The following is a 24,134-nucleotide window of genomic DNA, read 5'->3' as shown; positions in this document are numbered from 1 at the left end:
GTCGCCGTTTGATGTCTATGTCTGGACCGCTGCGTAAAAAGGAGGGTTTCTGCCCCATTACTTCTCTTCTTACTTCTATAAGAATAAAACACGGAGGACGGAGATTCTCCCCCTCTTCTGACAGCCCAGCAGCTGATCTCAGAGCACGCTGCCCTCTCCTGCAGGGGGGCGTGGTCAGCTGCAGCTCACAGAATCATATATATACTTTATATAGATATGGCCTACAATATATTGTTCAAACTGATAGGTCCACTTTAAGTAATACAAGACAGAATGATGATGATGATCTCCGCGCTACAGCTGCTCCGTGCATGCATGCAGGTGACATGTAATATCCAAGGATTAGAGACGGTTGGATTCTGCTGTTTTGAGCATTGCAATATATTTATTTTCACTATGTTATTTATTTATGATTATCCTTAGGCTCAGCAAAGATTTGATGTCAGCTGTTGCTGTCTTTTTTTCTATAGTTAATAGTTACTGAAATATAGCCCTGCTGTTTCGTCAGGGTCTTTTCTTTAAATATAATTTTAAAATGTCGATACAGTAGCCCCTTTTTTTAAATAGTTTTTATAGGTGTTGCTATCTGTTTTGTGTAGCGTGGTTCGACAAGCAAGTCAGTGCATTCATTGGGTGGTATCAGAGAGTTACACGGGTCTGTAAATGCAATGAAAACATTTGGCCACAGCAAATCATTTATATTAAACATGTAATTTTCACTTTTGAATACCTCAGTACAAAGGATGTATTGAATAATTTAAGTGATATATATGTATGTATGTGTGTATGTACACATATAAATCATTAGTCAAAACAGGGCTACATTTGATTTAATTAAAAGGTATAATAAGTGGTAAACTGAAGAGCCGTTTGGGAGCCGAAAGAGCCGGCTCTTCTTGGTGAGCCGAGCCAAATGATCCGGCTCACCAAGAAGAGCCGGAATTCCCATCACTAAAAAATACCCTGATTACTTATCGTAGCTGCACAAACAAGGTATCAGATTAAAGCTGAGAATCCACAGATGATAGGCTTGTGAGAACAGAGCGAAGTGATTGGTTAAACTGGGGAGTGACGCGTCCGATCACTTATTGACAGGGTTGGGTTGTAACGGAATACATGTGGCTGGCGTTACATTTGAAAAACGAGTAATCTGATTACAGTTACTTTCTTAAACCTGAAGTGAATACATTTTGGAATACTTATTGGAATTATTGGTGGAAAAGTTTCCTCACAAAATGTAATATTCATTACCGGCAGAGCTGTGTGCACACTGCACAGCGCTGCAGCATGTCTGTGAGCGAGAGAGAGATGCAGCGTGTCTGTGAGGCCCCGCCCCCACACGCAGATGAGAGAGATCTCTTTTAAAATATATTGAAAGTTAGAAACGGAGATGGTTAGATAAAATGTGCAAGATAACGTTTATGTAGCATTTCTTTATTGTCGAAATGATGACATTTATAACGGAATCAAAGTGAATGGCCTGCTGCTGCTGAATGCATGGGGCAAGTGACTGGAAACAGTTTTAAAAGTTATAACATCGTTTCAGATAATAAATAATAATGATAATTCATTCTATTTAGGGGCGCCTTTAGAAGCACCAAGGACACCTTACAATTCATAACATATTCTAAGGAAAGGTTTTAAGACAGTACAAAGAATGCAGTCCGGGTGATGTGTTTGATGTGGGGTGCAGATGAGAGGGAGCTGTCCAGAATGACACCAAGATGTCGTGTTTGAGTTCTTGATAAGCCATTAAAACAGTAACATACGTGTCTCCTGTTCACCAAAACATACCCATCTGTTATGGGAAAAGAAAGTATTCCAAAAGTAATCTGATACTTTTTTAAGACACGTAACTGTATTCTGATGACTTTCAGATAGGGCTGGGCGATTTGGCCTAAAAATAAAACCTCGATTTTTTCTAACTAATGGACGATTTTCTATTTAAACCTCGATTTTTTTCTGAAATGATATGGATCCTCCTGGATGTGGTGAGTTAAGTATGGCGAGTAAAAAGAAGAAGAAAACAGATGGTTGGAGTGAAGATGCGAGGACTTGACATTTTATTTTGGGATCATCCACATTTCCAACAAAGGTTCACGGATGAAAAAAATGCCAATACTGAATCTGATGTTAGAAATGTTGACTGCATCTGGTTTCATTTCAATTTCAACATTTCTATTATTTCCAAATGCACCTGTATGGAAAGAAAACCTATTAAATATCACTGTCCAGAATAATTTGGGTTGCATATTTAGTTATGTGAGAAAAATATACATTATACACTTTTGTCAATCATTTCAACAAATCATATCTCAAAGAAAATTAAAGAAAGTATAAAGCCTCATATATCTTTGAAAATGTAAAACTGTTTTATGAAATATGTTTTTGTTATGTTCCAATACAAAATATAAAGGCTATAGGTCATCAGTTAAACATTTTAAAAAATAAAATATATATTGTTATATGTTTTTAATATAATAGTGAAATAGAAAAACATGTCCAAAATAAATCAGGTTACAGGATGTTGATTTCAGGAAAGGTAATATTGGGGTTTGTTATAGCTTGCAGGAAGTTAACCATTAGAATAATTGCAATGCATGAATTCCAGGTTAGTCTTGCTGTTGGCATCAAACAAAAAAATCACTTCAGACTGGTTTCATCATTTAAAAATATCATCATGTTGAATGATACAAATACAACAAATAATGATAATGAAATGAATAATAAAAAAATACCCTCAAACAAAATAACATCCCTTTAACTTTCTAGGAAGTTTTCTACAGGTTTTTCACGAGGAAGACAAGCCTGTCTACTGCCTCTGGCTTGAGGCATGCTCTTTGGCATGTTACAATATTACCCCCGTACTGAAAACCCTCTCCGAAGGGGCACTTGTGGCAGGAATGGAGAGATATTTCTTGGCCAGATAACTCAGTCTTGGGAAGTTAGCTTCATGTAGCTTCCACCACTGCATGTCTCTGTCGCAGGTGCTGGAATAAGTTGGTTGAGTTCCCATGTTTTGCAGCGATCGTCTTTCTACAGACCTTACACAGAACAGTTGTTTGTTCTATGTCTGACTGCTTGTACCCGAACCACTTCCATACAACTGAACTTACTGAAGTGGTACCTTTTTTAGGAATGAGTTCTTCTTCATCTGTGTTCGTGGACATTTTTATGCTACGTCTGTCGTAGTGATGTGTCGGTCGCGAACTATTTAAGTGAACGACGGGAGCCGGCTCTCGCCCGCGAACGAGCCGTTTTTTTTGCGGAGGGATCGGCATGAAGGCACATTATGCAATGTGCAATGTGCACATTATCCCGCTTATTACATGGCCAAATTCTCAGCAAAGTAACGACATGACTCCCAATATTAATTGAAATGCTTTTATGGATTTAGAAAATGATTTTATTGATTTAAAAAATAGTTTTGTATTGATTTAAATTGACATGCATCCGCTAAGAAAAATAGTGCGTTGTTACTGTTTGAACTAACGTAGCAACGGCAGGAACTGCTTCGATAGTGTTTTTGAGGAGCTTTTTGACTACAGATCCAAAAAAAAAAAATCGCGGTTTTTCGGTTTAGCCATTTCACAAACCGTAGGAAAGTAAAAATGCAATTAATCGTGAAAACCGAAAAAATCGCCCAGCCCTACTTTCAGAGCATGTATTCAGTAACTGATTACATTTACAAAGTAACCTCCCAACCCTGACTAGAGAGAGGAGAGACATGGAGATAGTGAATGAAGAGTAAAGACGGCCTTCCTGGTTGAACTCGCGCTGAGCTTCATTTAGTCTCAGATCACTTCCACATGTTCTCCATCAGCTTCGTAGCACCTTGGACATAACACAAGAAGAACATCCTGTTTTTGTTTTTGAAAGACAAACCTTTATTAATGATCCAAACATTTCCTTTGATCACACATCCCATCAGTAAAGTGTGTTCAATGATTTCATGATCAGTTTCTCTTTCTCCACCATGATGTGTTTCATCTCAGCTGTTTCAAACAGAACCAGACATGATTTACTTATTGATTATTATCATGAGTTATGTTCTATAAAACATCAGAGTACCCACTTTCTATTTGGACAACAACAACAACAACAACAACAACTAGTCTGTAAAACAATAACTGTAATATTAGACCATGTATTTCCCGAGCAAAGACTCTCAGCTATTTACAGCAGAATAATAAATGATGTACTTTTTGATTATGATCATGACAGCAAGTAATATCATTTTAAATAAACATGTGATGATGAAATAAGTGTGATAACCATCTGGACTCATGTGTTTGTTAATTTGGGCAACAATAACATTTAATCTGTCAGAATAATACATGTGATTATAAATGTCTCTGTTGTTTTAGAGCCAGAATAAAATGTGTAGAATAAAAGAAGCTGTGCTGCTTTCTCTCTGAAGACTCGTGCACTACAAGAGAAACAACAACAAGAATCAAAAGAAATATCCAACACATATTTAGAGCAAAGTTTACACATCAGTTCAGGTGAACAAGGATCCTCCTGAGCAGTGACAGCCTCCATGGCGACACAGACACAGGAAGGAGCCGGAAGAAAGTCCAACATCTACAGAACAACTCGTGAGAAGATGTTGAAGCCCCGCCCATCATGTTTGATTGACAGCTGATCTCTGCAGTGAAGACATGGACAATCAGCTCTGATGGACACACGGTGAGTTTAAGAAGTAGAAGAGTTCCTCCAAGGACTTCAGGCTATTTGAGTTTACAAAACTCAGCAGTGTCTCCATAAAGAAAAACTCCAGCATGTAGCGGCTGAGTGAACGTGGTCTGGACTCTGTGGAGGAGAGTCATGGTTTCAGAGACGCTGTAGAAGGACAGAACACCTGCTCTGTGATCCAGGTACACTCCTACTCTGGAGGACGGAGGACCTGAGACGGGAGTGAGGATACTGTTGTGATAAAATGAATAACTGTTTTGGTCACAAACTAAGGACCAAGATTTGTCATTGAATCCAAATCCACTTTCCAGCTCCCCTGCTCTGCTGATATTCTTGTATGCAACTGCTACATCAACTCCTCCCCCTCTCCACTCCACCTCCCAGTAACAACGTCCAGTCAGACTCTCTCTACTCAGGACCTGAGAATAATCAGTGAATCTGTCTGGGTGACGAGAATAAGGCTGTTCTTGTTTCATGTATGTTGCTTTTCTGCCCCCCTCACATAATAACAGCTGTGTTTCTGCTGTGTTTGGATCCAGAGTGATCTCCTGTGAATATGTTAAGAACCCAGCTCTGGAGGTGGGCTCTGCTGCTGACAGTAAAACCTCCACTTCAGTCGGTGAGACGTTTGTCCATTCCTCTCTCAGGACGTCCTGTAGTTTGTCTCTGACTGCTGACAGGGCCGCCGTCACGTCCTCAAAGTAGCTCAGAGGTCGGATGTTGATGCTGGAGGAGTGTGTAGCTTCACTGAGGGCTGGCAGTGAGGGGTAGCTGAGCAGAAAGTGGTTGTGATCCTCTGTGTGAGACAGCAGCTTCAGCTCAGCGTCTCTCCTCTTCAGCTCAGCCATCTCCTGCTCCAGCTTCTCCTGGAGCTCTCTGACTCGACTCACTTCTCTCTTCTGCTGGGATCTGAGCTGCTGCTTCACATCAGAGCTTCTCTTCTCCATGAGACGGATCAGCTCAGTGAACGTCTTCTCACTGTCCTCCACTGCTTTATCAGCAGAGCCATTGACGGCCTCCACCTCCTGCTGAAGCAGCTTCACCTCCTTCTCTCCGTCCTGGATTCTCTGCTGGATGTTTAGTCGACTCCCCTCCAGCTCTCTCTGCCTCTCAGTCCTCTCTGCTGCAGCTGACACCGTGTCGTGGCCTTTGTGTTCGTCCACAGAGCAGAGAGAACAGATACTCTGCTGATCAGTGCGGCAGAACAGCTTCTTCACCTCGTCGTGACGAGAGCAGATGTTCTCCTGGAGCTTCTTGGAGGGCTCCACCAGCTTGTGCTTTTTTAATTGAGCTACGTTATAATGAGACTGGAGGTGCTTCTCGCAGTACGATATAAGACACACGAGGCAGGACTTACAGGCTCTCAGCTTCCTCCCAGTGCAGACATCACAGGCCACATCTCCAGCTCCAGCATAGCAGAGATCAGCAGGAGCAGCTGGAGGTCCAGTCTTCTTCAGCTCCTCCACTAAAGCTGCTAACATGGTGTTCTTCAGCAGGACAGGCCTCGGTGTGAAGCTCTGCCTGCACTGAGGGCAGCTGTGGATTAGCTCTCCATCCCAGTGCTGTTTAATACACTTCATGCAGTAGCTGTGTCCACAGGGGATAGTGACCGGATCCTTCAGTAGATCCAGACAGATGGAACAAGAGAAGGTTTCCCGGTCCAGCTGAACTCCTTTCTGCGCCATTTCACCTCTCAGTAGCAGCGAGTGTGTGAGTTTCACTTCCTGAGAGCTGAAACTAGTGTGACTGGTTATCTGAACAGCATGTGTGTGGGCGGTGAATGTGGCTTATCAGCTCTTGTGCTTTGCCCACATGTTGGTTCCTCCCCTCCTCCTCAGTGTGGATCTGAAGGGGAGGAACCAGGAAGTACAGAGTGGAGCTGGCTGCGTCTGAGAGCAGGAAGAAGAGGGAGCGCTATGATAGGCTTGTGAGAATAGAGCGAAGTGATTGGCTAAGCTGGGGAGTGACGCCCCCGATCACTTATTGAGAGGCGAGAGAGAGTAACATGGAAATAGTAAAGGAATGAGTAAAGACGGTCTTCCTGGTTGAACTCGCGCTGAGCTTCATTAGTTTTAAAACTGATGGCATCTTATGGACTGATGTTCTCTTAACCTGACATTTCAATTAAAGTCGCTTTATGTGAAGCATTGTTTTTATTTTTTAGTGAGATGTTATAATTAGTTATTAGTTTAGATCAGATTAGATGTACTTGTGTAACATGTGTGGGATTCTTTTTGTTGTCACTCCTGTGACAACAAAAAGAATAACAGATAATACATATAACAAAAATAATATAATAAAATAAATATAACAAAAATAATAACAGATAATAGCACAATAACAGACATTACTCATGAGTTAGGAATATACTACAATTAAATACAATAGATTTAAAATTAATTAATTAAAAAGGTAAACAGTAAACACAATTTAAAAAAATATATATATCTTATTATTAATAGTATAAGTTAATACGAATACATTTGATTTGATTTGTATTATAAAATAGTCTAAAAGGTTAAAGGTCCCATGTCATGCTTTTCCGGTTATCACCCGTCCCCTTGTTGTTATGAAGGTTTTTCTGCATGTAAACGGTCTGCAGTCACAAACCCTCAAAGTACACCCTGTAGCGAGTAGAACTCTAACACAGAGAAGACCTGTCTGTGCTGCCCCAGAACGCCTCGTTGGACTTTTTTTTTTCTTCCCGAGTAAAGTTACGTAAACGGGCATAGTGACGTAACGGCTCCTCACTCACACACACTCAGTCAGCCTTGTCTTTTCTCAACCGCAGCTCCGCGGATATCTCAGCCTGAGACAGCAAAACTCAGCCTGAGCACACACACACACACACACACACACTCACAGGTCTCGCAGACCCCACGCAGCAACCAGGAAACTACACCGGTAATCCTCACACTGTCCGCTCCTCACAGCAGGGAGCCCCGCAACGTCCCGCCAACACGACACCCAGACCCCACGCAGCATTCTCATCTGTTTGTCATTACTGGTGTCATTTCCTGGTTGCTAACAAACACCATTTTAAAACATAACCACTGATGTTCAGCTGTAACGGTGGTTGACTCATCAGAACAGAGTGAGCGAGCTGACCAATCAGAGCAGAGTGGGCTCATAGGGGGGGGGGGGTCAGGAGCTCCAACAAGGCGTTTAGGACAGAGAGTGAATACACATACTATACAGAGATGCTGTGAGAAACCAATGAGAGTTTGGAACATTGAACAATGTAAATCTATTCTAGTCGACCTCAACGATGGAATCATGATCAGTAGAAATGGCCATGGGACCTTTTTAAAAGAAAGTATATAAAAAAAACACACAAGCAGGGCATACAAAAAACATCCAGTAAAATATGTGTGTGTGTATTAATAGAATACACAATATAAAAAATACAGAATGAATCATTATAATAGACCAATTATACTAATCATGCAACATTATATAGACAAGTGTGTAAAGTTTATTTTTAATTGTTCTAAAAATATGCAAAATTGTAAATATAACCTGCAACTTACTTGAGATTAAAATGTAAATGATCTCTAATGGCTTTGTAATTATGAAACGGTCTGAGTTCGAGGCTTCGCATTCAGAAACACTGGAGTTAGTCAGATGTCCTCCAGCACTGTATGTGAGATATTGGAAGTCATCAGAGGCTGGTTTATTTTAAAATCATCTTATATTTTATAAAAGGCTAAATATCTGATCTGAGTAACCCATGCTTCGGTTGTTGCTAAGCGACCATAGAAGCCCTGTTGGAGCAGAACATAGTGTAACCTTTAGTTGTCAGCACGTTGCTTCAAAGGGACATCAGGAAACAGCTGGAGGCTCAAACATGTGGGCTAAATGTCGTTTTTGGAATACTACGAAGTACATGAAGTCTTGAAATAGAAATATTGAAATAGAAGACCATGTGTTCAACAAAAGAAATGAGTATCAAATAGTTTGCTGAAATACTTATTTAGATTGACGTGAAACAGGTCCAGAAAACGGGTTCATAGAATAAATAGCTATAAATATTCATACCTGTCATATTTATATATCTATATCATACATATACATTTTATTTTGTTATTTATTCTACTATTTCAACAATTAGACGGTTTCTACATCAGGAAAAACAAACCAAATGAGTGGAAGTCGGAGGGCAGAAAGCAAAGTGTATACAGATTTTATATATATAGATTTGGTTACAAAGAACTCAATGGTGCTCTAGGAGATTCAGGTGATAAGGGGGGGGGGTTACCTTGGTTGGTGATTGGCTAATGGTTACACAAGACAAAACATCGAAGATCGTAGAAGAGACATGAAGAAGAGGGGACACATGTTGATGTAGAACAGACATGAAGAAGAGGGGACACATGTTGATGTAGAACAGACATGAAGAAGAGGGGACACATGTTGATGTAAAAGAGACATGGAGAAGAGGGGACACATGTGGATGTAGAAGAGACATGAAGAAGAGGGGACACATGTTGATGTAGAAGAGACATGAAGAAGAGGGGACACATGTTGATGTAGAAAGAGACATGAAGAAGAGGGGACACATGTTGATGTAGAAGAGACATGAAGAAGAGGGACACATGTTGATGTAGAAGAGACATGAAGAAGAGGGGACACATGTTGATGTAGAAGAGACATGAAGAAGAGAGGGGACACATGTTGATGTAGAAGAGACATGAAGAAGATGGGGACACATGTTTGATGTAGAAGCAGACGATGAAGAAGAGGGACACATGTGATGTAGAAGAGACATGAAGAAGAGGGACACATGTTGATGTAGAAGACGACTGAAAAGAGGGGACACATGTTATGTAGAAGAGACATGAGAAGAGGGGACACATGTTGATGTAGAAGAGACGTGAAGAAGAGGGGACACATGTTGATGTAGAAGAGACGTGAAGAAGAGGGGACACATGTTGGGGACACATGTTGATGTAGAAGAGACATGAAGAAGAGGGGACACATGTTGATGTAGAAGAGACATGAAGAAGAGGGGACACATGTTGATGTAGAAGAGACATGAAGAAGAGGGGAACACATGTTGATGTAGAAGAGACATGAAGAAGAGGGGACACATGTTGATGTAGAAGAGACATGAAGAAGAGGGGACACATGTTGATGTAGAAGAGACATGAAGAAGAGGGGACACATGTTGATGTAGAAGAGACCTGAAGAAGAGGGGACACATGTTGATGTAGAAGAGACCATGAAGAAGAGGGGACACATGTTGATGTAGAAGAGACATGAAGATGAGTTAGAAGAGGGACACATGTTGTGGAGAAGAGACATGAAGAAGAAGGGACAAACATGTTGATGTAGAAGAGACTGAGGAAGAGGGGACACATGTTGATGGAGAAGAGACATGAATAAGAGGGGACACATGTTGATGTAGAAGAGACATGAAGAAGAGGGGGACACATGTTGATGTAGAAGAGACATGAAGAAGAGGGGACACATGTTGATGGAGAAGAGACATGAAGAAGAGGGACACATGTTGATGTAGAAGAGACATGAAAAGAGGGGGACACATGTGATGGAGAAGAGACATGAAGAAGAGGGGACACATGTTGATGTAGAAGAGACATGAAGAAGAGGGGACACATGTTGATGTAGAGGAGACATGAAGAAGAGGGGACCATGTTGATGTAGAAGAGACATGGAGAAGAGGGGACACATGTTGATGTAGAAGAGACATGAAGAAGAGGGTGACACATGTTGATGTAAGAAAGACATGAAGACGAGGGGACACATGTTGATGTAGAAGAGACATGAAGAAGAGGGGACACATGTTGATGAGAAAGAGACATGAAGAAGAGGGGACACATGTTGATGTAGAAGAGCCATGGAAGAGAGGGGAGACAATGTTGAATGTAGAAGAGACATGAAGAAGAGGAGGACAACATGTTGATGTAGAAGAGACATGAAGAAGAGGGGACACATGTTGATGTAGAAGAGACATGAAGAGGAGGGGACACATGTTGATGTAGAAGAGACATGAAAAGAGGGGACACATGTTGATGTAGAGGAGACGGAGAAGAGGGGACACATGTTGATGTAGAGAGACATGAAGAAGAGGGGACACATGTTGATGTAGAAGAGACATGAAGAAGAGGGGACACATGTTGATGTAGAAGAGACATGAAGAAGAGGGGACACATGTTTGATGTAGAAGAGACGTAAGAAGAGGGGACACATGCTTGATGTAGAAGAGACATGAAGAAGAGGGGACACATGTTGATGTAGATGAGACATGAAGAAGAGGGGACACATGTTGATGTAGAGAGACATGAAGAAGAGGGGACACATGTTGATGTAGAAGAGACATGAAGAGAGGGGAGCACATGTTGATGTAGAAGAGACATGAAGAAGAGGGGACACATGTTGATGTAGAGAGACATGAAGAAGAGGGGGGACACATGTTGATGTAGAAGAGACGTGAAGAAGAAGGGGACACATGTTGATGTAGAAGAGACGTGAAGAAGAGGGGACACTGTTTGATGTAGAAGAGACGTGAAGAAGAGGGGACACATGTTGATGTAGAAGAGACATGAAGAAGAGGGGACACATGTTGATGTAGAAGAGACATGAAGAAGAGGGGACACATGTTGATGTAGAAGAGACATGAAGAAGAGGGGACACATGTTGATGTAGAAGAGACATAAGAAGAGGGGACACATGTTGATGTAGAAGAGACATGAAGAAGAGGGGACACATTTTGATGTAGAAGAGACATGAAGAAGAGGGGACACATGTTATGATAGGAGACCGAGTACATGAAGAAGAGGGGACACTAGTTGATGTAGAAGAGACATGAAGAAGAGGGGACACATGTTGATGTAGAAGAGACATGAAGAAGAGGGGACACATGTTGATGTAGAAGAGACATGAAGAAGAGGGGACACATGTTGATGTAGAAGAGACATGAAGAAGAGGGGACACATGTTGATGTAGAAGAGACATGAAGAAGAGGGGACACATGGTGATGTAGAAGAGACATGAAGAAGAGGGGACACATGTTGATGTAGAAGAGACATGAAGAAGAGGGGGACACATGTTGATGTAGAAGAGACATGAAGAAGAGGGGACACATGTTGATGTAGAAGAGACATGAAGAAGAGGGGACACATGTTGATGTAGAAGAGACATGAAGAAGAGGGGACACATGTTGATGTAGAAGAGACATGAAGAAGAGGGGACACATGTTGATGTAGAAGAGACATGAAGAAGAGGGGACACATGTTGATGTAGAAGAGACATGAAGAAGAGGGGACACATGTTGATGTAGAAGAGACATGAAGAAGAGGGGACACATGTTGATGTAGAAGAGACATGAAGAAGAGGGGACACATGCTTGATGTAGAAGAGACATGAAGAAGAGGGGACACATGTTGATGTAGAAGAGACATGAAGAGAGGGGACACATGTTGATGTAAAGAGACATGAAGAAGAGGGGACACATGTTGATGTAAGAGGACATGAAGAAGAGGGGACACATGTTGATGTAGAGGAGACATGAAGAAGAGGGGACACATGTTGATGTAGAAGAGACATGATGAAGAAGAGGGAAACATGTTGATGTAGAAGAGACATGAGAAGAGGGGACCCATGTTGATGTAGAAGAGACATGAAGAAGAGGGGACACATGTTGATGTAGAAGAGACATGAAGAAGAGGGGACACATGTTGATGTAGAAGAGACATGAAGAAGAGGGGACACATGTTGATGGAGAGAGAGACATGAAGAAGAGGGGACACACTGTTGATGTAGAAGAGACATGAAGAAGAGGGAACACATGTTGATGTAGGGGAGACATGAAGAAGAGGGGACACATGTTGATGTAGAAGAGACATGAAGAAGAGGGGGACACATGTTGATGTAGAAGAGACATGAAGAAGAGGGGGACACATGTTGAGTAGAATAGAAGAGACATGAAGAAGAGGGGACACATGTTGATGGAGAAAAGAGAACATGAAGAAGAGGGGACACATGTTGATGTAGACGAGCCATGAAGAAGAGGGGGACCCACCTGTGAGGGAGAGAAGAGACATGAGAAGAGGGGACCCATGTTGATGTAGAAGAGACATGAAGAAGAGGGGACACATGTTGATGTAGAAGAGACATGAAGAAGAGGGGACACATGTTGATGTAGAAGAGACATGAGAAGAGGGGACACATGTTGATGTAGAAGAGACATGAAGAAGAGGGGACACATGTTGACTGTAGAAGGAGACATGAAGAAGAGGGGACACATGTTGATGTAGAAGAGACATGAAGAAGAGGGGACACATGTTGATGGAGAAGAACATGAAGAAGAGGGGACACATGTCCTGTAGAAGAGACATGAAGAAGAAGGGGACACATTGTTGATGTAGAAGAGACATGAAGGATAGGGGACACATGTGATGTAGAAGAGACATGAAGAAGCGGGGACACATGTTTGATGTAGAAGAGACATGAAGAAGAGGGACACATGTTGATGTAGAAGAGACATGAAGAAGAGGGGACACATGTTTGATGTAGAAGAGACATGAAGAAGAGGGGGACACATGTTGATGTAGAAGAGACATGAAGGAAGAGGGGACACATGTTGATGTTAGAAGAGACATGAAGAAGAGGGGACACATGTTGATGTAGAGGAGACATGAAGAAGAGGGGACACATGTTGATGTAGAAGAGACATGAAGAAGAGGGGACACATGTTGATGTAGAGGAGACATGAAGAAGATGGGCACATGTTGATGTAGAAGAGACATGAAGAAGAGGGGACACATGTTGATGTAGAGGAGACATGAAGAAGAGGGACACATGTTGATGTAGAAGAGACATGAAGAGAGGGACACATGTTGATGTATAGAGGAGACATGAAGAAGAGGGGAACATATGTTGATGTAGAAGAGACATGGAAGGAAGAGGGGGACACATGTTGATGCATAGGAGCACATGAAGAAGAGGGGACACTATGTTGATGTAGAAGAGACATGAAAGAAGAGGGGACACTATGTTGATGTAGAAGAGACCCCATGGAGAAGAGGGGACATCTGTTGCTGTAGAAGGAGACATGAAGAGGAGGGGACACATGTTGATGTGGAAGAGACATGAAGAAGAGGGGACACATGCTGATGTAGAAGAGTTGTTTTTTCACGAAACTGTGTCTCAGGGCTTCTTAATATTTAAAAACCTATTAATGTGTCATACTCACTTAACGGTTAGAAACATCAGCTAACTGAAGATACGAACCATGTTTACCGAAACAAACACAAGTCTCACAAGAAGCGTCTAAATGAGCCCTGAGCGAAAACATGCTAACGCACTTAGCACAGAACTCAAGGTAAAAATACCCTGATTACTTATCGTAGCTGCACAAACAAGGTATCAGATTAAAGCTGAGAATCCACAGATGATAGGCTTGTGAGAACAGAGCGAAGTGATTGGTTAAACTGGGGAGTGACTCCTCCGATCACTTATTGACAGGGTTGGGTTGTAACGGAATACATGTGGCTGGCGTTACATTTGAAAAACGAGTAATCTGATTACAGTTACTTTCTTAAACCTGAAGTGAATACTGTTAACTGTGATGGTTATTCTCGCGTCCAGGAAAGAGAAGCTTAAAAAGGAGACTAAATGGAGTCTCTGAGATGTTTTCAAATTGGTACTTTAATTAATAAAAAGGCGCGGTACAGTCACAAACAGGATATTGTCCGACAGAAAAGCAGCTGTCTCTGGCCCTCGCTAGCAGAGAAAAGAGGCCGAACCGCTCAGGTGCTGCTCTTATATAGCTTCTGTAGGCTCCTCCCTGCGGGCCGGCCCTCCACATCTTAATGTCCGTTGTTACGTTTAAACAGAGGATTCAGCCATTGTACATTCAATACATACTTAAACACGCCTCTTCTCCTCATATTGTCTTTCATCACTTTTCCTTTAACACATTCTAAACGTTGTAGTTAATATTCTAAAAAATACAGAAAATACTTCACGGCTGGTTTGGTTTCTGGTCATTCCGGATGTTGTCACATCTTACCCACGTCTGTAAACAATAACTTTATTCAATATTCAGCAATAATAATACTTCTATAGTTGCAGTGTTAAAATCAGTAGGTTTCGGTGTGCATCACTCCATGTCATTTCGCTACTAAATTAACCTTTATAAGAAATGGTAAACTAGCCACATGCTAACCGGAGATGAAGGATTTTCAGAATAAAAGCTTATCTGGTTGTGCACAATAATTTTCTGGTTTTTCAGTATAAAACAGCATTTAAACTGAAGGTACATTTAAGGTACATTATGCCATCAAAACATTGATTTTAATTTCTAACAGTCCCTCCTTACACACCTAAAAGGTGTGTATAATACTGAAATCAATTAGTTCTTCATCTGAACTCTGCATAGTACATCATTCATATCAAAAACATACAATCAAAATGGAATAGTGCGAATATCCTCAACTTTACAAAAATACAAAAATACTTTGACTGTGTTCAAACATAAAAGTTTTCCCTTGTGCATAACTTCTAGTGTTAACATTCAATATGGCTCTTCAAAATAGCAGCAATGGCTTGGTATCAGAACATTTATTCCTCCCTCCTTTCACAGAAACCGTTCTTATAATACACTCAGTGTTAAGGCACTTGTTTTTACAAAGTGAAAATAAACTATTCATTTTAGAATTGTAATGATTCGAAAATACATGAAATCTACCATATAGAACAGTGAAAAATAATAAAAATGAAATAAACTATCTTGTACCAGTGTAATGTAATAATAAAACAAAAAATACACTATCTTGGAATAGTATAGAGTAATTAAAAATAAAAATACACTATCTTGGAATAGTATAGAGTAATTAAAAATAAAAATACACTATCTTGGAATAGTATAGAGTTCAGTGAAATGGATTCACTCCATTTTAGCATTTTATTTTGCTCACTTCTTCAGATGATTTCATCATTTAAAGAGTCACATCGGCTGGACATTCATTGAACAATCTCATCTCTGAACATCCACATCATTTAACATCATTCAAACTAACTCGTCATTTTCATCTACATCTGTATACGGGGGTGGATCGTCCTGTTCTGCTAGCATTGGAAACTGTCCCCCCATGTGATATTGACCCCTAGCATATTCCTGGTTGAGGGCCCCATTAATCAGTCGGTTTGCAAAAGCGCGGATGCAGGTCGAGAAACAACAACAGCACAGTGCCAATATCACGATCACACCTGACACAGACATCAGTCCACTCACTAGGAAATCCTTGTACTTCCCCAGCCAACCATCTAAGAAACCCCCCAGGGGGTTCATCTCTATCCCGCTGTTGTCTGCTAACTCCATGCTTAGAGTAGTGAGTCCCTTCAGAGCCTTGGTTACTGATCCATCAGGTGAGGTGTTGTTTGGGATGAAAGTACAACATAATGTTCCAAACATTTTGCATACACCCCCTTTTCCTGCCAGCAACATATCTAGGGCCACTCTGTTCTGCAAAGACATCTGGCTGGTCTTGTCCAGTTGCTCGCTTAGTCCCTTCATTGCGTCCTTGGAGTGATTTATGAACCTCTGCTGATTGTAGTAGATATAGTTAATCCAGTCCACATTCTTATTTATTGTAGGCCAAAGGAAAATGGATTCCAATCCTGCTAAGATCTGGTTTCTAGCTTTAAACTCGTCTGGAACTCCCCTGGGCACCCCTATGCTGTCTATGTACACAGTGGAATCAAAACTCCCTGGAAAGACTGACCTTTTGGCTCTAGTTGCTTTGGGTTGGACTGCCATGTTTATCAGTTGCTCGGCCGTCATCGGTACTGCATAAAAAGGCATCACTAGCTGTACCAGTGCACAGGTCCCTGTCCAATCCTGTGGTAAAACTGAATACAGGGTTTTAGTGCCACAATACCACCACACATCTGTTCTGGGATACTGTCTAATGGGCATAGTTATACCTGGGAGAAAATCCTGGTTACTTAAAATCGTTGTAGAATTGCACCACTTAAGAGTTCCTACTTCTGTACCTTTTAGGTAGTCCCTTGTGATGCAGTCATACAGTCCCTCGTAAGACGTGAAGTCAGGTGGAATGTCATTTATTTTTACCACTGGATACTTTTGTGCAATGTCGACACAATCTGCTGGGGATTTTTGTCCATAGAGTTTGTACATACAGCGTTGTCCTCTTGGGTTGTTGTGGGCGTTAAATGGAAATGGCACTGTTCCCAAACTTGGTCGGGCAGCCGCACAGGCCAGACAGTCCGCCATCTTGCTCTGCTTAACAGAATAAACAACCCAGTCTAACCAAGAATTTGTGTCCTCGTATCCTGTTTCCACTGCTATGACTTTCTGTATAGAGGTCGTACTCAGATAGGTGACCAGTGGATTGTTCACAGATTTAGCAGGGGGGGATTTCTGGTTCTGGTTTAAAGGGTGATTCAGTATATTTTGGGGCGAGATCAGGGATTACATCTGCTGGTGGGTCAATTATCTTCACTAAAATTGATCCCATTGGGTCTTTTCCAGGAACTTCTATCCCCATCAGTAAATGGAATGCAGTGACGTCTCCCTGTTTCTTGAAATGGGGAGTGAGTGCGCTTTTAAAAGCAATTATTATTGGATTGTGTTTGCTCATATCTCCACTATGGCGACCTTTGGAAAAAGATAGCTGAGACCTAAACGCCAAACCAGGGGGATTGTTATTACCTTCTGCCCTTGCACTCCAGTATACCTTCTCTGAACCGGGACACCATGAATTATCATCTGGCCGTCCCCAAGCATGAATGCACCCATAAACGTCATGGCCTGTTTTATCTCGCAGCTCTCCACATACAACCACATCACACACATCAAGACTGACCGTAACCGCTTCACCTCTGGGGATGAGTATTTCCAACCCCTCCTTCAGTCTCTCAGCTGATCTTTTGGCTCTGGGGGTAAATGGAAATGTCCTAAACACAGCTGAAGTTTTGTTAGTGATATTGGCATTTTCTACGAGGGCTCGAATGGATTCGGGTTCTTCACGATGCTGTACCCCCCACCCAACCAGGAAAATGCCAATTGAGATGAACACCGCTAACAATGTTACTACGATTCTTATTCCCAGGGGGCCCCTTAAATGTTCTGACTTCTTCAATGGCGTTTCATCAATTTTACCCATGGTTATATCAGTTTGAGAGTTTTAAAATGAATGAATACTAAAAATAAACTATATAAGAAATAATAAAACAAAAATATTGGACAGATAGAATAAAAATAATAAAACAAAAATATTGGTGATAGAATAAAAATAATAAAACAAAAATATTGGTGATAGAATAAAAATAATAAAACAAAAATATTGGACTGATAGAATAAATGGGTTTCAGATGTAAAACAAGAATGGGTATTCCGTTTTAGTATCCAATCTCTAAAACCTAAAGACAATTCGTCTTTTGAGCTGTTTCTATCTTAATATCTCTTGTTTTGATTTTTTATTCATCGTTTTGTTCCAGCTCTGCCAAATCAGTCCTAACTTCCAAGAGCTTTCTGGAAGGTGCCTGTGCAGGGCGACAATGTGTCAGGTGGTGCCAATTTGCTCCTTTTTTACCTTTTATCCGGAGAGCGTGTGAAGTTCTTTCAACAACTTCCCACGGCCCCGTCCACCTGGGTTCAGCCCACTTTCTTTTGTGAACTTTCAACCTCACCCAATCACCCGGCCGTACAGGAGTCTCTTCTGGTGTCTCTTCTGGTGTCTCTGCAGTTCTCTGAACCTGTGTAGACAAGACTTGGATAATATTACTCAGAGCCCTGACATATTCATCCACTTCTATTTGTCTGATGTCTAAAACTGGGCCAGTCCCTCCTTCTCTAGGAGGCCCAGGCATTGGCCGACCAGTTAACAACTCATGGGGTGAAAGATGTGTTTTAGCACCCTCAGAAGATCTCATTGACATGAGTGCCAGAGGCAAAGCATCTACCCATTTCATGTTTGTGCCAAAAATGACTTTTGCTATTTTCCCTTTTAATGTTCGATTTGCTCTTTCTACTATGCCCTGAGATTGTGGGTGGTATGCTGACCCAAACTTATGAATTATACCAAAATATAACTCAACTTCCTCCAAGTATTTGCTTGTAAAATGTGAACCATTGTCTGATCTTATTATCCTTGGCACTCCATAACGGGGTACGAGTTCTGTTTTGAGCCATTTAATGACTGTCTTTGCATCTTCTTTTTTACAAGGAATGGCTTCAATCCATCTCGTATAACGATCAATCATTACTAACATATATCTAAACCCTCTGACTACATTGTCTGCTCCCATGTCTGTATAATCAATACAAATGTCTTTGAATGGGGCTTCTGGGACTGGATATCTTCCCATTGGGCACTTGTATGGCTTTTTTACATTGAATGCATTGCACGTGTCACAGTCGTTTACGAAATTCTCAACCATGTCCTTCATGTAAGGATGCCACCACTGTTGTTCAATGTCTTTTGTTGTTCTTGCTTTGCCTACATGAGTGGGACCATGTGATTGTTCTATTAGCAAGTGGCATAATTTTGCAGGTGCGACTAAACGTCCGTCGTGGGCTCTCCATAGGCCATCTACTTCCTTTGCTCCTTTCTGACTCCATTGATTCTGTTCATACACTCCAGCATATTTCTGCATATCTTTGATGTGTTCGGTGGTTAACTCCTCTTGAGTATTGGCCTTTGTACATATCATTTGCTTGCTGTACCCTCCTGCTTTCTTTGCTGCCTTGTCTGCTGCATCGTTTCCTCTGGATATTGCATTGTTCAATGTTTGCTGTCCTTTGCATTTCATTACTGCCACTTGTGCTGGCAACAGCAAAGATGTTAGCAGGAGTTTTAGCGCTTCAGCATGTTTTACTGGTGTCTTAGCAGATGTTAGGAACCCTCTTCTGATCCACTGTGGTCCGTCTATATGCACTGCTCCATAGGCATACGCTGAATCTGTGTAGATGTTGACTCGCTGTCCCTTTGCATGCTCCAAGGCTTTGGTGAGTGCCACTACTTCTGCCAGTTGGGCCGAAGCAGGTTGGGAGATGATTTCTGCTTCCAATGTCTGTATATTTTCTCCCTCCTGCTGGACTACGGCATAGGAGGCCACATTCCCGTCGTCTCCCTTGTAACAGCAGCCGTCACTGTAGAGAGTGAGGTCTGGTTGGTCCAAAGGATCTGTTTCCAAATCTGATCTTATCTTGAGATCCTTTTGGGAGACGAACTGACAGTCATGGGGTGTGTGCTCTTCAGTGCTCAGTCCTGTAGACATGTTTGTTAAACCAGCTTGGTATGTTATATGTGGTTTCAACAGACTGGTCTGAATCTTGATTTTCCTGATTGGGGAAAATGTGAATGCTTGTGAATTTATAAATGCTACTACTCCATGGGCTGTGTTGACTTTCAATGGGTGGCACATTACCACATGTGCAGTTTTCTCAATGACTTTTGCTAGTGCAGCTAGATGTCTTGCACATCCTGTCTGGCCTAGTTCTATATTGTCTAACTTTGAGCTATGGTACATCAGTACCTGTCTCACTCCCCCTTTTTTCTGAAACAGGACCTCGTTGACTATTCCACCTGATTCAGAAACATCAAGGCAAAAATCATCGTCATAATCAGGAGTGGAAAGGTGTGCCGCTTGACTCAGGGCTTGCTTCGTCTTCGTGAAAGCTTCTTCGGCCAACGTTGTCCACTCAAGAGTAGCTTTGAGATTTCTGTTTCCTGCTTCTGCAATTATGTGTCTCAGTGGTTGTGTCAAATCCACATAGTCAGGTATGTACGTCCTGCTGTAACCTGTCAGGCCCAGGAACGCAAGCATTTGTTGCACTGTTTTGGGTTTTGGTTGGGAGAGGATGGAAGACCGTTGTGCTGGTGTCAGAGTTAGACTGTTCGAGGAAATCATCCTTCCCAGGAATGTAACTGTTCTCCTTGCGATCTGTGTTTTTTCTTTCTTCACTTTGTAGCCCACATTGGCCAGTAGGAGTAGCAATTTTTGTGTCACGGCCAGACATGTTGCTGCATCTGGCCCGGCTAGAAGTAAATCATCAACATACTGTATCAGAGTCACTCCCTCCGGTAGTTGCAATGCACTGAGGTCTTGTTTCAGAGCACGGTTAAATAATCCTGGACTATCTTTGTAACCCTGTGGCATCCGATTGTAAGTGTATCGCTGCCTTTGGTAGGTAAAAGCAAATATATCCTGAACCTTTGGATCTAATGGTAAGCAAAAGAATGCATTAGCTAGATCTATCACTGTGAAATATTTGTGACCTGGATTAAGATTTTGTAATGCTACATGTGGATCGGGAACAGGAATATTTGCAGTTTTAGTGACATTGTTGACTTCTCTTAGATCATGGACCATTCTCCATCCCTTGTTTCCAGCTTTTGGTACTGGTAAGATGGGAGTATTCCAATTTGAGCCGGTGTGTCTGATTACTCCAGCTTGCAACAATCCTTGAATGGTGTTTCCTATCCCATCTATTTGTTCTTGCTTCAATTTGTATTGCGGGCGCCAACATGGTTTGTAATTTTCCACCAGCTCCACTGAGACCTCATGATTCACTAATCCTACATCATAGTCTCCAGTGGTCCAAAGATGTGTAGGCACCTGCATCAGCATTTCCTCTGTGTCCGGATGGTTTGTGTGTTCTCGTCCATGATCTCTGTCCAATTCTTGCTTCTCCAATAGCCCTTGTTCCTGGCTATTGTTTCCAATCCTCCACATCGTCTGGTCTGTTGATCGCCACAGAAAAGGTGATTCTGTTGCCAACCATTCTGTGTTCAATGCAGTCTTTATCATTGGACCCAATGATCTGGACTCAGCTCCTATGGTCATGGCGAGTGTGACATGAGGAACAGCTTCTTCAGATAAATTGTACCATTGTTTTTGTTCTGTTGTGAGTTTTACCGCCGCTGCTACACCCTGCGGTCCGACGTAGATGTCTGCTACAGTCAAATCTTCTGTCTTCCCCTCTTTATCTTCCATCCAAGCGTCTTGATATTCTTCATCTGGTCGTCTTAGATAATTGTACGTACAATGTAGAGGATCTTGGGGGGGCCCATAGGGTCCCAATGTGTTTATCCATGGCTTCCAGTCCATGTAAGTTCTTTGGACTTGTGGAGTATCGATTTCAGTGGTGCTCAGGCGGCTCCAGTACACCGTGGTCGTGTCATTTTCTTCGTCGTTTTCTGGATTTGCTGCCATCATCATGATTCTCTGCTGTCCGTCGTACGTCTGGTAGAGTGGTATCTGGCCTGGAAATTGGATAATCAGCCCATCTGGTGTGCATAGAATTCTCGCTCCTGTTTTTACGAGCAGGTCTCTTCCCATCAGATTTATGGGACAGTTTGGTGCATAGAGGAAAGGATGTTGCAGGAGTTGCTTCCCAATTTTCGTGACCAATGGTAATGTATATTTCTGTACATCAATTTTTCCCGAGTATCCAACTGTTTTGAGGGTGTGATTTGAGAGAGGTGGTGGTTTTCCTTTCAATCTTGTCAAACAGGAAGCTGTGGCTCCTGTGTCCACCATCATTTCCACCTTCTCTCCCTCAATCTCACAGGTGACCATTGGTTCATCTTGGGCTGGAATTGCGTCACCTGTGATTGGATCCTCTGGGCCTCCTCATACATATGGATCACTCCAAGCTGTCAGAGGCATTTGGTTCATGTTTGGCACCCCTCCTCCTCCTGGTTGTCCCTGGAATCCTCTGCCTCCACCGGGTCCTCCCCTTTGTTGATACTGTGTAGGCATGTACGTGGGTGTTTGTGGCTGTAGTTGCACAGGGGTATACACAGGTGGTTGCTGTACCTGGGGATAATACTGTTGCGTCTGAGGCTGTTGAAATAGTATAGGATTGTATTGTAAGGCTTGTGGTGGGTTTTGTGTTTGTTGATTTGGACAATCTTTGGCCCAATGGCCCAGCTGACTGCATATGTAGCATCCCTCAAACCGGAAACCTTTTCCTCTGCCTTTTCCTCGGAAACCTCCTCTACCTCTTTGTTGGTTCTGGATCTGATTTTCTGGCACTATCTGAGTTGGAACTGTTTGAGGCGTCTGCCCTCCTTTCTCTGCTAGTATGACCATTTCTGTTACAGCTGGCATCTGCCTTGTCAATTTCTTGTTCATAGTGGCTTCAGTATCTCTCTCAGCTACCTGCATCTTCAAAAGTCTTTTTGCCAGTTTCTTTGTTTCTTCATCGTCTTCCACCTTTATTTCCTGGTATTTGATGTCGTGGTGGATGAGATTTAGTCTCCATTCTTCTGGGAGTTTAGCTTCCAATCCCACCACATCTCCCAGGCGTGCCTGCACTGATTTGGGAAGGGCTTTGATGACTGCGTTCTTCCACAGCATTATGACAGCCGGTGAGGTGTCATGTCGTTCTCCAGTGCAGTCCTCCCACACTCCTTCACATCTCTTGAGGAAAGCATGCATGTCTTCCCCAGGTTCTTTTCTCAGGCTGTTGAGGGCATGTAAACTGCGTGTTGTTGGGTAAATGTGACGAATGGCAGCCCAATAGCTCGTCCTGATTTTGTTGAAGGAAATATCATCTGGAGAGTTGGTGCATTTGGCCTTGGAATCCACTGCTCTTGCCTCTAGTCTTCCTTCTATCCGTCCAAGCAGTGCCCTCGTATCTCCCAAGCACAGGTGGTCTTGGACTGTGTATTTCTCCAGATCATTCACCCACCTCTGACCTCCTTGGGTGAGTGGAGGTAGTTTTGCCACTAATGTTTCCATGTCCCTGTGAGTCCATGGTTGGTATTCAAGTCCTCTTCCAACCGCTATCAATGGCATGGAGGTGTGTGCACCAGTCTTGGTTCTTCGAGCTGTCTTGGTTCTTCTGGTTTTGGGGCATGTCCCAGGGGAATGTTGCTCGTTTTCATCGCTACTAGTATTCTCAGGAGGAGATGCAAAATTTCGTTGCTGATTTGATTGTTCATGGTATGGGAAGTGTCGACTGGTTTCAGACTGTGTGCCATCGTCTTCTTCATCTCCCTGTCCTTTGGAATTGTCAGGAGAGTAGTTTGTTCGGCGTGTTGTTTGTGATTGTCCCCAATTATTTGTCGTTTGTTGTTTTCTTTCTTCCCTTTCTTTGTCCCGTCTGTGTTTGTTTTGTCTTGCTGCCAACATCTCCTGGTATCCTTCCACTTTTTGTCGTCTTTGCACCTGACGTTCCTGAATCATCTTCTGCCCTTCTTTCTGTCATCATATCATTATACGCCTCCTCCTTTCGTTTTTCTTCTGTAGCTTGTTTGTGTTCCTGTTGCTCTCTGAACATTTCCTGTGCCTCCTTTTCTGCTGTTGTTGGTAGTAGAGAGAAAATCGCCGTGTCTGAACCTGTGGTTGGTAATGCCTCAGCAACGGGAGGTTTCTTGTTGGGCTGGAATGACATGGGTGTTCGTAGCATGTTTCGCTGAACATGGTGATCTCTAGTCATG

General features: G+C 42.3%; 4 protein-coding genes across 5 annotated transcripts in view; 1 reads left to right on the top strand and 3 right to left on the bottom strand.

The window, feature by feature from the left end:
• The window catches only part of atad1a (ATPase family AAA domain containing 1a), a 77,537-nt gene that overhangs the window by 26,479 nt on the left and 26,924 nt on the right, over nucleotides 1–24,134 (top strand). The gene's annotated exons all lie outside the window — the stretch shown is intronic.
• LOC117554134 (tripartite motif-containing protein 16-like) lies at nucleotides 3,864–6,541 on the bottom strand. The gene has a single exon (XM_034228399.1). The coding sequence runs from the start codon at nucleotides 6,378–6,380 to the stop codon at nucleotides 4,731–4,733; it is 1,650 nt and encodes a 549-aa protein (XP_034084290.1). The 5' UTR covers nucleotides 6,381–6,541; the 3' UTR covers nucleotides 3,864–4,730.
• LOC117554136 (syncytin-A-like) lies at nucleotides 15,424–17,931 on the bottom strand. The gene is made up of 2 exons (XM_034228401.1): nucleotides 15,573–17,931; nucleotides 15,424–15,531 (listed from the first exon to the last, which is right to left on the bottom strand). Exon 1 carries the CDS (start codon nucleotides 16,952–16,954, stop codon nucleotides 15,728–15,730), a length of 1,227 nt encoding a protein of 408 aa, XP_034084292.1. The 5' UTR covers nucleotides 16,955–17,931; the 3' UTR covers nucleotides 15,424–15,531; nucleotides 15,573–15,727.
• On the bottom strand, nucleotides 18,080–23,868 carry LOC117554132 (protein NYNRIN-like). The gene is made up of 2 exons (XM_034228396.1): nucleotides 23,782–23,868; nucleotides 18,080–20,647 (listed from the first exon to the last, which is right to left on the bottom strand). Exon 2 carries the CDS (start codon nucleotides 20,593–20,595, stop codon nucleotides 18,160–18,162), a length of 2,436 nt encoding a protein of 811 aa, XP_034084287.1. The 5' UTR covers nucleotides 20,596–20,647; nucleotides 23,782–23,868; the 3' UTR covers nucleotides 18,080–18,159.

The sequence above is a fragment of the Gymnodraco acuticeps genome, unplaced genomic scaffold (assembly GCF_902827175.1).
Source record: "Gymnodraco acuticeps unplaced genomic scaffold, fGymAcu1.1, whole genome shotgun sequence".
NCBI classification, from domain to species: Eukaryota; Metazoa; Chordata; class Actinopteri; order Perciformes; family Bathydraconidae; genus Gymnodraco; species Gymnodraco acuticeps.
Note: the sequence above shows the minus strand (reverse complement) of the source record. Positions and strands in the feature narration are given on the sequence as shown.